The sequence below is a fragment of the Lates calcarifer genome, linkage group LG12 (genome assembly GCF_001640805.2).
Source record: "Lates calcarifer isolate ASB-BC8 linkage group LG12, TLL_Latcal_v3, whole genome shotgun sequence".
NCBI classification, from domain to species: Eukaryota; Metazoa; Chordata; class Actinopteri; family Centropomidae; genus Lates; species Lates calcarifer.
Window position 1 is genome coordinate 18,203,033 of NC_066844.1, and position 13,800 is coordinate 18,216,832.

Sequence of the window (13,800 nt, forward strand, 5' to 3'; positions counted from 1 at the left end):
GTCAAAGACAATTGGCAATACAGAGTTGTATCCTTATATTGAAAAAAGGAGGGCAAGAATGTTAATGTCAAAATCATAATACACATTGGACAAAATGGAAAGAGCCCCAATGTGCCACATGAATGTAACCATTTTTATATAAATCCATACATGAAATCTAGCACCCATTCACAGCAGAGAATGCTAATCGGCTTTACACATTTCAAGTTGTCTCTCCAAGCAATGGGGAGAACAAAGTAGATGAAATATGGTAGGCTGAGTCAGTAGCTTCTTATAAATCTAGGCTGAAAATTCCACTGCCTTTTCTGATTTCATCTGATTCTAGTTTTTACTCTGTTTATGGGTTTTGCCATTTTAATTAATGTGGTTCATGTATTGCTGTGTTTTTATATGTTTCGGTGTTGTTTTATGTGGTCTTGCTATATGATGTACTGTTTTTAAGTGCTGCATAAAATTATCATTATAAAAACAAGGGTGATAATATTCTTATTTATTTCTTAATTTTCTTTTTTTTTTCTTTCTTTCTTTGCCAAACTAAATAGGGAATGAGTTGGACCTATTGACTTAATCTACCAATTTCATTAATAAAAGCTTAAAACTATATTTTTCACACTGACTGAAATACTTGTGTCAGAGGACAAAAATCCTTTAAACTCTTATAGTGTGACAGAAGGAGGAGGAAAATAGTAAACTTTGACACGTTAATTTGAGAATTTTGTCACAATAAATATTATATGGGACACGAGAAGTGATAACAGTAAATTATCGCCCAGCCTCACCACTATGTGAGAAAAACAATATTTTGACTATCAGGCAGATGCCAGAGTGTATGGCGCTCATATTAACAGAATGCTAACACTGCAGTGAGCCTTCACACTCTGCTCTCTGCCCACATCTGCTTTCTAACAACTATTGTGTGGACGTTCTGCGAGTCAGAGCTGGTTTCTCTCTGTTACCCAAAGTGCTGGGGCTTTGCATCAACTGAAAGTATAATATTACAAGTGTATGCAGAAAACGTATTTTGCCTATGATGGGGGTTATAAATAAAAACATAATAGTACTGAGGCAGTAAGGGAGCAACAATGTAATGACTATGCTGAATGGTTCTTTCCACAGAAAATGGTGCTGTGAAATTCATTCACAGTATTTACCGGATGTGAGCCTCGGCTTTGGTAGCTGCCTCGTTGTACTGTTCAGCCATCTTGTTGTAGTTCTCAAAGTTCTGCAGGCAAAGAAACATAGAAAAGTGAGAATCAATTCAGGAGGATTTTACAGCTCTGTAGATGTTCCACTTCACTTCATATTTTGAATATAAAGTAGGCTGCTCAGACGTATGAACTTGTTTCCAGGTTTTAACATTAATCAATTTTCAAATCATATGATTTTCAGAGTCCTTGAATCAAGTCCCACAAATTAGAGCTTAACAACTTACTTAACAATTACAACAATTTTTAGCATCAATTCAAGCTCTGATAAGGCAGAAAAAATGATCAAAATGTATAAGTCACCACCTGAAATGTCACCCTCGTTAAATTAGCGACCTTTGAATTTTACAGCGCTGCTTACAAATCTGAATGCTGATGGACTGTTGGTACTCCTAATGTCTTATTTCATGCAATACACAGTGGCATTTAAACAGCAATTACTGTTCAGATGGAGCGCACACCTGGAGGGCGAGGTCAGATATATACAGCACTGGTGTAATCAGTGGTCACAGTGTTAACTACATAGCATCATGGTCTGAGCTGCTCACAAGGTGATGCAATGACTAGGAGGAGGTCAGGAGTATAAGCAGTTTAAGAAATTTGAACATTTTGAACCACAGCACTGAGAATGTGTTTAAAATCACCTACTTTGTGAGATGAATAATCACTTTACAGGCTTTGCATAACAAAACATTTGCAATACAGTTCGTCTAGAATGCCCCAAATACACAGCAAACCTCTATCATTGCCCTCTCATTCACACTCTCTGCGCAGTAATCACCATTTTAAACCAATAACCGCAGCACACACACTTTTACTTAATTATTCCCTGTATTCCCAAAAGATGGGGTGATAGGAGAGGAAGATAACTGAAGTGACTGAGCAGGGAAAGGGATGGGATCAAACACAAACCTCCTCCACAATCCCTAGCCCTCCACTCCTCCAGTGCCCCCTAGCCACTTTCATATCTCATTATTTCACGTTGATCCGCAGACATGCTTTTCCTGATCTAAACATCTGGTGCTGGAGAAGACTCAAATAATGTCATAGGCATCTTTCTCCTTAATCCTATCTGCTAGCATTCACTACAATGTAATTATCTGCTCCTCTATCCTTTCCTTTCCTGTTCTGTAAAGAAAGTACAGTAGGATAGAAGTTATAGTATTTCTTTCATCACAAAAACTGCTGCAGTTGATTAGAGAAATATGCTAATCTACGAGTTGTTATTTCTGTATACACTTATTGATCTCATCCACACTTTGCCATTTCTTTTCTGGCTTTGGTACACGAAGATGACATCCCCGTTCTTAATTCTGCCTACAAAGTTCTGATCAGCTCAGTTGCTTTTCCAACTGGGGAAACAGACAATTAGCACCTCTATTTAAATGGCTAAAACAAACTGGAAATGTGGGAAGCAATTCAGTGATTTGGAAATGGAGCTATAGACAGTGTGCATTAGAAGAGATTAATAATATGTCTATCTACTGTTTAACTTTTATTATTTGAGTTTGTGTTGGACTGTCACAGTAATTCACATTGTGGAAATGCCAAACATCCCCAGGTGTAAGGCTTTATCCTTGCCACTTATATTTCCTGGCAGTGTTACATTGGATTATCTAGGACAGGACTCAGGATTAGACTCCTGTTGCTGCTAAATCTCCCCATCCATGTGTGGACTAGGCTTAAATACCACATCTTGACGGGGAGGAGGGGACAGGGGGTTGTCTGGCATCTGCAGCTCCAAAGACTGTAGGTCAAGTATACTGCATCCCAGTATCATGAACCTTTGGAATAAAAAAACAGTTCCAGAGCTTAGAACTCCAGCTCAGATGTTTCATTAATCTACTCAGTGTTGAACATCACCAATCAATGCAATAAGTGCAACAAACGAAGCCCTGGATTCAGGGATGTTAAAGAGACAGTAAGTCTCACTTCTTGTTGGAGTTAGCTAATACTTTGCCTGGTTCCCTGGGAATATGTGGTAAGAAGTTAGCCACGTGTTAGCAACTTAGCCTTTAGCCTCAGGTCAGGGGCTCAGTGGGTACACTCAACAGAGGAAAGCTGAGCTGAAACTTGAAAGTCTGTGGTTGCCTTGTGGGACATCCAGTGTTCGAGCCAAGATAAAAAAAAAGGCTCCACAGGGTTTAAACCCATGGGCGCCTTAGATTATGCAGGACATAGAGAGTATGGTACCAGCGAGGGAAGCAGCAAGGAGGTGGTTTAAAGGTAAAGTGAACTTCTTTCTGACAATTGGTGTATCCTACTAAGGCTTTATCTTGATGGTTTGGAGGGGTGAGGCAGTAATTGATGAGGTAGAGTACCTCCCACTTGGAACAGGGTAAACAAATGAACACACTGGTCTCCACCATGCCACATAATGTTGGCATGGTTGAAAGCCAGCTCTTTCTTCCCACCCCTTTCTGCTTCTACCAAGGCCAAGAGAGAATTAGTTAGAGGAGGGACTGTAGTACACGAGAAACTGGTCAAATGCAAATCATCCATTTTCAGTTACAATCTAAGCATAAAATGTGTGCTAAAGCTACCTGTGTGAGAGAAATTAATATTAGATATTACCCTTGGTAACAGATGCTCTAGTACATGGTGTAAGGCTGCAACACTTATCCATGATAACTATTAAAAAATCTTTTTTGTGTAATTTAATGGTATGCATTGGCAACAAATACCAAACTGATGCAACTTCCACTATTGCTTGAAAACAACGCTTTGCAAATACAATTTTTTTCTGATATTTCCAAGTTTGATAAGAATCCAAGATTAAAAAACAAACTTGTAAATCACATGCTCTGGAGAGATTCTTGGTAATCTCACAATTTAAACAGGAACCAATTCATATTTCCAATTCTGTCTTTCTCACAGAAAACACACAAATGCAAACTAACAGTCAAACACTCTCTGTAGTTTGATGGTCACAGGAGGGATGCTGCACCAGATGTTACTGAAACAAATATCATGTAGCTGGTCTTGCTAATAACACAAGGGAATATGGGGACAATGAGGATAGTGGAGGTAGTGTTTGGACTGGCAGGTACAGCTTATCCCGTCAGTGTTGGGGGACTGCAGGGCTGTGTGTTGTTTTTTGTGTGTATCAACATGATTTTTGTGTCTATTGACAGAACAGACCCTGAGCAACAGCCCCAGCTCAGCTCCCGTGACACCAGAGAAGTGGCAGCACTATCACTGGCACACACACTCTGAGCTCTTCCCAGTCATTTGCACCCGTGGGGACAAAAGCCCAATGTTGAGAGACAGAAAAGGGGGATGATAACTCTCAATGGGGGAAAGCAAGGTTTTGGGGGTGTTGGAAAGGCTCATGGAGGGGATTAGTGTGGGTGCATGTGTGCTGCATGTCTGTGTGTGTAAGCTTGCATACATGCAGGTGTGTGACTAAATCTGTGTTTGTATTTGAGTCCTTGTGCTCAAATGATCCTTGCATGCACACTCGTCTGAACACCCTCCAGGAGATGGGCTGATGTTAGGATTTTGAGGGAGGGGTTGCTTCACGCTCCACACTTGGACGAAGGCGGATTAATTTTTTTTTTTTCAGAGGCAGCAGTCAACAAAGGAGAGAAGAGGGGATTAAGAGTGGTGAATTTTAAACTCAGACTTGTTTACAGAGTCACAGGGTATGTTGCCACTCGAAGACAGATATACTCCACCTGTACACTGCACAGAGATTAGGGAGGCTTCCACAAATAAGCGAGAGAGAGGAGCCGTGGAGGATGTACTGGTATGTTTGGGGGGTTGTTTCACTCCTGGGATGTTTTTTATTGTGTGGAAGAGGGGAGATGTTAAGTTGTGCAGTGGATTGGCCACTCTATCACAATTACTTCTGAAGTGACAGCATGCACACAAACCTGTCACAATGACCAGACACATACACTCACGCACACATACAGACTGCTTTCTGATTTGTGTCAGTAGTGGACTCAGACAGCATCTACAGCCTTTAGACAAACACAACAGTCTATTATCATCATTCATCCCTTCAGCAAACTGGACACCAGAGAGTGTTTGTGTGTGTTTTCGTACAGGTTATCAACCACACACACATACGCACACGGTCACACACACAGTTATTAGCCAATTAGAAGGGGCTGCTACTAAGTCGAGTAAAATGTTGATTCAGGGGAAGATCACAAACCAATTACCAGTGGATTCTCCTTCTAATCTGGCTGCTCTTGTTTAAATCTCATCAACACACCAAAACAGAATTGCATGAGTGTCTGCTTGTGTGTTTCTCATGCACAAAAATCAACATGGTTGTATGGCCTCTGATATCATTTGTAGAGTAAAAGCAAAGACTGGTATTCACACTTAGACATCTGCATTGTACATGTGCTTGTTCAAGCAATTATCCAATCAGCCAATCATGTGGCAGCAATGCAATGCATAAAATCATGAAGATACAGGTCTGGAGCTTCAGTTGATGTTCATATCAAACACCAGAATGTGGTAAAAATGTGACTTTGTCTGTGGCATGATTGTTGGTGCCAGACAGGCTGCAATGAATATTTCTGAAACTGCTGATCTCTTGGGATTTTCACTCACCACAGTCTCTAGAGTTTACTCAGAATGGTGTGAAAAACAAAAAACATCCAGTGACAGGAGTTCTGTAGATAGAAACGCCTTGTTGGTGAGAGAGGTCAGAGGAGAATGGTCAGACTGATTTGAGCTGACAGAAAGGCTATGGTAGCTCAGATAACCACTCTTGACAAATGTGGTGAGCAGACAAGTATCTCAGAATGCAGAACATGCAACGAAGAACTGAGGCTGTTCTGAAAGCAAAAGAGGCCCTACCCAGTATTAGTATGGTGTCCCTAATAAAGCGCTCGACAGGTGTACGATGTGATACAATACTGATGGTGAGAGAAGCCATAGAGCAACATAAGACTTTCTTCACAAATTTGGATCAGTATTCATGTGATAAGTGAGACATATTTCTGTTTCAATTTGTGTTTTGTGTTTATGTATTTGAACTGTGTCAGTCACAATTCAAATTTTAAGTGGCCATTTATTTCAGCTCAACTGGAATTTGCCACAGGTATGAGAGAGTGAGAGAAAGATAGATAAGCAGGGAAAAGGAGAGGGGGGCATAAAAGAAGGCCTGGATGAATGGACCGCTAGATGGAAAAATGAACGAAGAGAAGGGAGATGGACGCCGGCTCAGGATGGACTGTCTGTTTAATGCTCAGTCCATATAGCCTCTTTATCTCTCGCTCTCAGTCCCCTTCTTTCTCACTCCCTCATCCGCATGCAGGTCAGCTGCGAGCAAGTGAGGGGTGAAAAAAAGCGATAGAAAAAGGGACTGCGGCGGCAAGCAGGGGAAAGATAGAGCATCCTCCACTCTTCTGCCAATCAGTCTCTTCCGTCAAGCATTGCAGCGTGTGCTGCTTGCTGCACGGTGTGCAAGGGGCCCTTCCATTTAACTTGGCTATGTAAAAGGTTTTCTCAGAGGCCTAAAGGAGGCGAGTGCAAGGGACTAGATAAGGTCCCTGGTCTGCCTGATGGGCCCTGCCGGAGGGAGGGAGAGATGGGGAGAGGGGTGGGGGTTCTCGGAGCCAAGTCTCTAAGAGTGTCTACTGAATACTGGAGGGAGAGTTGTGGGTGTGTGTGAAGAGAGGGAGTGGGGGGTCGGAGGGTGGGAAAGCATATGTGCGTCTACCTGTACCTTTTCACCCATCATTGGTTTTATGTGTACACTGTTTTCAGTTAATGTCAATATATCATTAAAAAGAAAAATCCAAATATTTGCATCATGTCATGGTTTCTCTACATTTTACATTATTTGCTCATATTTTCAGTCTGCTTGTCATCTTTAGCTGTTTTCACATATGAACTCTGAACATGTTCAGAGATTCAGACCTGGACATTGTCTGTAGTTGCGCTTTTACACATGCAACACACAACCAGAAATTGTCCCTGTGAAACATGTTCTTACCTACAATAAATACTTTAAGTGAGGGGAAGTATCTGAGTAGAACATGCAGGAGACCAGGACAGAGGATAGAAACATCATCAACGTGGCTACTCACTCGCTGTGAATTCTCCAGACAATGACCCCATCACACATCATATCAATCAGACATTACACAGACTTAACACTAGGGAGCTGGCAAGGTAAAGTCAGTTAAATGTCCAGTCCAACTGACTCAAACATTTGCATTCACACATACAGCTCCTTTGGGTAAAACCTAGAAAAGTTCAGGTTTGTAGTACATGTGTGAAAAGCAGCTTTTGTTTTCCTAATTATTTCATCCCTTTATTTCCTTAACTTGCACTCTGTAATTTTGCTCTCCAGCCCTAAAATCATACATCACTACCAACCTTGCCTCTCTCAAGGTCTTTTAACAAATATAAGTTTACTCTGTAAAAAGCAAGCAGCATTTGTCAAACCACTGTATTTGTGGCTTTTAAAGGGTGCAAAATATCAATTGTGCATTAGTGCTCAGGTGGAGGGAAGACAGGTCATAATTTCTTAAAAGCACCCAACAAATCGCTTTTATTCTTTTTTCTATTTTTGTGAAAAGATAACTGGGGTGCTGGCAAAAGGACATAGCGATGAGAAAAGCACTGTACATTTGATTAGGCAACTGAAGCTCCCTGAGGGAGACAGCGCTGTGAGACCTCTCCTGAGTGCTGGTCCATCAACAGCAAGTCGTGACTCTCATCTGTCTGCTGAAACTTTCAATTCATTTGCATTTACATTTTGACACTGGTATGTGGGCTTGACATTTCCAAGATAGGGAAGAGTGTCTTGTGTCTCAACAAGATTTTACTCTCCAAGGAGAGTGAGTAATATGCCACTTTAAGTCTTGTTTTGCTATTCCTGATGTGTGAAGACGTCTTTTCGGTGAAAGCCTACAGGATGTTTTTATCTCATTAGTGAGGTCTCCTGTTATACATGTCAAAATTGCAAAAGTGCTAGTATCTCGCTCTCTAAACCCCCACAAAAAAAGAAAAAGTTGATGAAAAGAAGATGCACAGTCTCACTGATTTACATAAACTAATGTCAGCTCTTCCATGATTTCATACCGCACAGTCTCACTTTTCAAAACTTTTTTTTTTTTTTTTAAATAGAACATCTTGGAATGAAATTAATGCAGTGCAACTAATGGACACATTTGAGGAAGCATGTTTACATAAGAAGCCTATCAGATGAGTTTCGGCTATTTCCATTTATGAAATATATGTTTATGAGACAGAAAAACAGTACTTACCTTTTTCTCCAGTATCTCTATTTGTTCTTTATAGAAGCTGGATATGCTGGTCAGTTCCTTCTCTTTGCTCTCCAGTTGTTTGGCCTGAGGTAGAGGGGGAAGAAGAGAAGAAGAGGAGTAAAAAAAAGCAGAAAAATAAAAAAAGGATAGCGTTCTCTATAAAAAGGCAGAATACGAAGAGGTAATGAGTTGTAGAGGTTCTTTATATTGACACCTGACAATTTACTACACTAATCTGACCTGTGTAGGCCTGTATAAATACTCAATTTTGAATATCTAGGGAAATAAGGAGAAGAAAATCAATCTGTATACTAATTAAGATTTTTCATTTGACAATGTTTAAGTTGACACAGTTACTAAGTGGGTAAACTGATGCTAAAGGTAATGGGCTGAAACAACATATTCACTTCCTTTTGTGCTTACGTGCTCTCTGCACATACAGGCTAGAGGTAAATGCTCAGGGGTAGAAGAAATTTCACTACCCAACAGACGCAGAGAACATGACTATAATAGTGGTTTTTGATACACTGAAAAATATCACCTAAGAGACAAAACTCTGAACACACATCTCACCTAGGATATCAAGGACATGAGATACATCATTACTGCAGCAGTATGCAAAACACTGTAAATCTCTAACAACAGATTAACAGTACAAATAATTTGGGAGAACATGGTAAAAATGATGATACCTCTTCAAGTGTGTGGCTATAGCATCAAATTGTAGGTTTACTATATGTTTGTAGTGCATGATTATTCCAGTAACTTATTATGTGTTTCCTCATCCACAAACTACTTAATGGGTATATCATGATATCAAAAATATGTGCTGGCTGATGGAACTTTATGGTAATATATATGACAAGGACATCAAATCTACACCTCAAATGAAACACAAAAGAACTGATAAATGATTATCTAATAGGCGGTCCATCTAATGTAACAGGACTTACAAAACTACTGAGGTGGCATGTGATTGGCACAGCGGCAGCAGGGGTTGATATGGCGATGCTGGCATTATGATGAGGTGAAACACTTTAATATGCCCGCTGAGCCAAGCCTTGACAGGCAGCAAGATGGCAGATTGGCTGCAGGAAGACCCATAGTTTGGGCCATGGCGTAGCATCATGCAAGCACAGGAAGATAGGAGGCAAAAAGATACACTGTGAAAACAAGTCGCCAGTTCAGCTTGAAGTCAGAAAAGCACATGCACTAAGATTCGCTTTGAAGAATGACTCACCATAAGATACAACATGGAGCCACTTTGGTTTAACAATACGAGGCTTCACAGTGTGTCAGTATCATTACGCACTTTCATAAAATGGAATGAAAAGGGAGTCCTTTGTAATAAATATTAAATGTAATAACATAATAAAAAATAATGAGGACCTACGGAGAAAAATAAAATAACAGAGAGGGATAATCAAAACATGCAAAATCTAAGGCAATAGCAAGTACTATCAAGGCATCTGTGTAGCTGAATGGCAAGCACACTACAGTGCAGTGATCCTTTATCATGCCTTCAGCTCTATATTCTCACTCACTGTGCATTACTAATCTATCTCATTTAAGATCATCCAATCATAATATTACAGTGCCAAGATTTTCTGAAAGCAATGATCAGACATTTTTTGCATGGACTGCCACAGTCATTTACTTAAATATGAAAACACAATGTGAAATCATTTTTTAAAATCATTAATATAATTTCAACATTGGGAGATTTTAACTTACTAAAAATGAAGTGAATGGCAGTGAGCTGGATTAGGCTGAAACAAAGAATCTTAGTGTTACATGCATTGTCAGATGTCATGCTGTGGAGAGTATGCAGTGGATAAAGAAAGACCTCAGCATTGAACAGTTGCACAATATGAATCACATATGATGGTTAAATGCATAAAAGGAGATATAACATGCACATGGTGCACACAGACTGGTTGGACTCTCTCTAGCAATCAGACGCATTTGATCTGTAGAAGTTTACATATGTGTGCAATTAATCAGTACCAGGGCTCTTAAGAACACACACTGTTTCTAACCAATAAGGGTAATGAGTGAAACTGTACTACAGCAGTATGAACATGATATGGTTTATGAGCACAATGAAGCTGGCTGGGAGTGAGGCAGCAAAAGGCAGCAATGGGGCATATATTTATGTAGCATTGAAATAGTAAGTATGTATTATGACATATAACCAGGCGCGCACACACACACACACACACACACACACATTGTGTCATGGTGTAATGGTGACTGATTGCTATACCTGGGCTATGCATTAGTGGATGTGATATGGATCAGATGGAGCAACAGCATCTTCTCTGGCTGACCCACTGATCTCCTGTGCTCTCAGCTGATATGGTGGATACAGGTGTGCAGACACGCACACACAGACCGGTATTAGATGTATTGTAATCCAATCTAATCTTATCCTAACTTAACAGGCACATGCATCCCCGAAGAGCACATCTGCAAATCCCTATACTGTGCTCACTGCACTTTTTTCTTCCTACGGCGGCTGTTTGATGCTTAAGGGCTGTGTGTGTATGCGTGTTTGTGTGTAAAATCACCTCTGCCAGCAGCACAGATGATGTGTAATTTTCTAGCTGAATACCTCCCAAAGTGTTGTTGTGTGGAATGGTGGCGGCAGCGCACTCACAGCCTCGCTTTAATGCACAATGAAAACATGACATTTGAATAGAGAAGCGAGAGAGTGAAAGGAGGAGAGAAAGAGAAAAAAATAAATAAATAAAATAAAAAAAACAGGAGGCACCAGCAAATGGTAGTGTTGCTTACCCAAGCATCCAAATCTGCGGGCTAGGAGAGAGTGAGGGGACAGTGGTTAGTGAGACAGTAGATGTATGTATATGGAAGGCACGAGGTTGGAGGAGATGGTGAAACCCAAAGAGGAAGAGGATAAAAGACAGGTATAATGAGAAAAAGAAAAAGGGAGGTGGAGTAGAGATGAACACAGAAACAACTGAGAATTAGGGGAACAATGGGAGTACAAACAGAGACAATAGTACAAATAGGTAAATAAGAGCAAAAGAGAACAAGGAGGGCATAAGGTTAGCACAGCCAGTCACAGAGTAATCAACACCATTGTATACAGGTTGCACATGTTAGAATGAGGACTACTTGTTAGTTATAAAACCAAATTTGCCAAATGTTGAGTTTTGTATGAGATATAATTTCAGCCTCCAACAGTCTCATAATGCATCTAATGTGTCCCATATGCATTGTGTGACCAAATAACTGAATAGTTTGCCATGGTAATGAAACAACATATGAAATTCTACTCATTAGCCTCTACATTGGTACACCACAGACTGTGTCTGTCCATAGAGCCTTACAACAAATATTGTTTTCCAAGCACTGTTAAGTACATCTTCAATACACAATAAAAACACAAATGTTTTAAATCAATAATAATTAGGTGTATTTATTTCAAAGTGTAGTTTTACTACTGGTATAAGGGTTTTTAGTTTGCACATTAAAATTTAAAGGGCAGTTTTGTTATACAGGTGTGTGTTTATTGCCTCTTTTACAGCGGCTCTTAGCAGGACTCCAATAGTCAGAACTGAGGACTAGCAGCTTATCTATTTTTATATGATAATTTATAGACCTGTGTATGTGTGAGTCTTGAACACGGCCATAAAATATTATATGACAGCATATTCTAGACTACTGGATGTTACAACACGTCTATCACCAGGACATCATACAGAACACCATATTTGGGTGTGTCTAGCCTTGCCCACTCAAACCAAGTGCTCCCAGTCCAGCATTAGACACAGAACAGAAAGGGATAGATTAGAGCAGTGGGTGTCTCTAATGTTGCCACGCCTCATAAAAATACCATTCAGTTAAATGAGGTGAACTCACAAAGGCAGTTGCTATAGTGTGTGTGTGTGTGTTGAGTAATCTGTGTAACGGATACAGCCGATGCCATCTGTTTAACCTCCCTGCTCTGTGGTGGCTAGCCCTAAACTGAATATGTGCCCAAGTCTGAATGTATGTATGTATGTATGTGTGTGTGTGTGTGTGTGTGTGTGTGTGTGGCCGCCCACAGAGTGCTCACACGAGTGTGGAGGTGCCATTTCCATAGATGGCAGACTTTAGAGGGGAGGTGCGGGGGGCTTGTTGTGATACAGATGCAGACAAACACACACCCAAGTAGTTTGGTGCAGTCCATGAGCCATAGCGGACAATGGCATTTCAGGTACATCCACTCATTGTTTTTGTGCTCCCCGGTGACCAGCAGTCAGCAGACTCAGTCTGAACATTAAGAGTCTGGATCAACTGAGCCAGCAGTAACACACCCAGAGAAGTATTCCAAACAGACTAAGGCTCATAGATTCACCAAGATCTTTTTAAGAAGATAAAGCTTCTACATGTAATATAAATGTATTAATCAAGTGACACTTCAATAATGAGAGCTTCAACATAAATGACAACACAGAGAGATCGATTTGCAGGTGTCTATAAAAACCACATAACAGGATATGTTAAAAGTAGTTCACGTCAAGAGTTTAACCATATTTCTGAAGACTGTGCATGGCTATATCAAACTGTATGTGACCATAACAACAACACGTATTCTACGTGGCCAGTAAAATTACTTGTGAAACTTACCTGACTATGGATACTGGACCCAACACAGTCATTGTCTATGAGATACAGTAAAGAGCATTCACACCCACTTCTCTCAAGCTTTCTTTTTCCATTCTTGAAATAACTAATTTTGTCACTTTTCATGTGAACAACCAAGCTCAACACCATAAATGCCTGCTAGGTGAGACTGTCTGTCTCATGAAAACATGTGCCATTATCCCCATCTTCAAGCAATACTCTTCAAGTCTCTATGACAGCCATCCTCTCACTCCACTCACTCACTCGAGTGTAGCTGTTCTGTTCTTTTGATTTCCAACATGGTTCAACCAACCACTACTAATCAAGGTTGTGGTTTTGTGCATGCCACCAGAACATTCCTGCATCTACAAAACTATTGTACAGGTGAAGAGGGGCAAATACTTTACCAACATAGTGAAACTAATGATGTCCTTCTAGATAAACACACTGATGTAATGGACCGCAATATATTTGATTTTCTATGCTTAGCTGAATCATGTTTGCTATGGTTGTACCATGAGGGTCACCAGATGCACCAGCTTGGCAACACTTCATGCCTGATTTAGACTTGAAACCTCAATGGTCAGGCAACATAGAGTGTGTGTATGTGCAGAAAAACAGAGGCAGAGCACGTGCCACTGAGACTCTGTGTGTGCGATTGTGTACGTGTGCGTGCATGTCTGCGTGTATGTGACAGGATGAGACCTTTTGATCTACACCACCTC

At 40.4% G+C, this 13,800-nt stretch overlaps 1 protein-coding gene across 4 annotated transcripts in view; it reads right to left on the reverse strand.

The window, feature by feature from the left end:
- The window catches only part of LOC108884027 (MICOS complex subunit mic25a), a 49,840-nt gene that overhangs the window by 22,578 nt on the left and 13,462 nt on the right, over positions 1-13,800 (reverse strand). For 3 of the 4 annotated variants that reach the window (XR_007814272.1, XM_018677634.2, XM_018677637.2), the window contains exons 5-7: positions 11,240-11,260; positions 8,444-8,527; positions 1,152-1,222 (exon numbers count right to left, since the gene is read on the reverse strand). Coding sequence is in view for 3 of the 4 variants with exons in the window: in XM_018677634.2 (XP_018533150.1) it covers positions 1,152-1,222; positions 8,444-8,527; positions 11,240-11,260 (176 nt within the window). In the remaining variant the exon portion in view is untranslated. The remainder of the gene's footprint in view (positions 1-1,151; positions 1,223-8,443; positions 8,528-11,239; positions 11,261-13,800) is intronic. The other variant, XM_051074391.1, reaches the window with a different exon arrangement.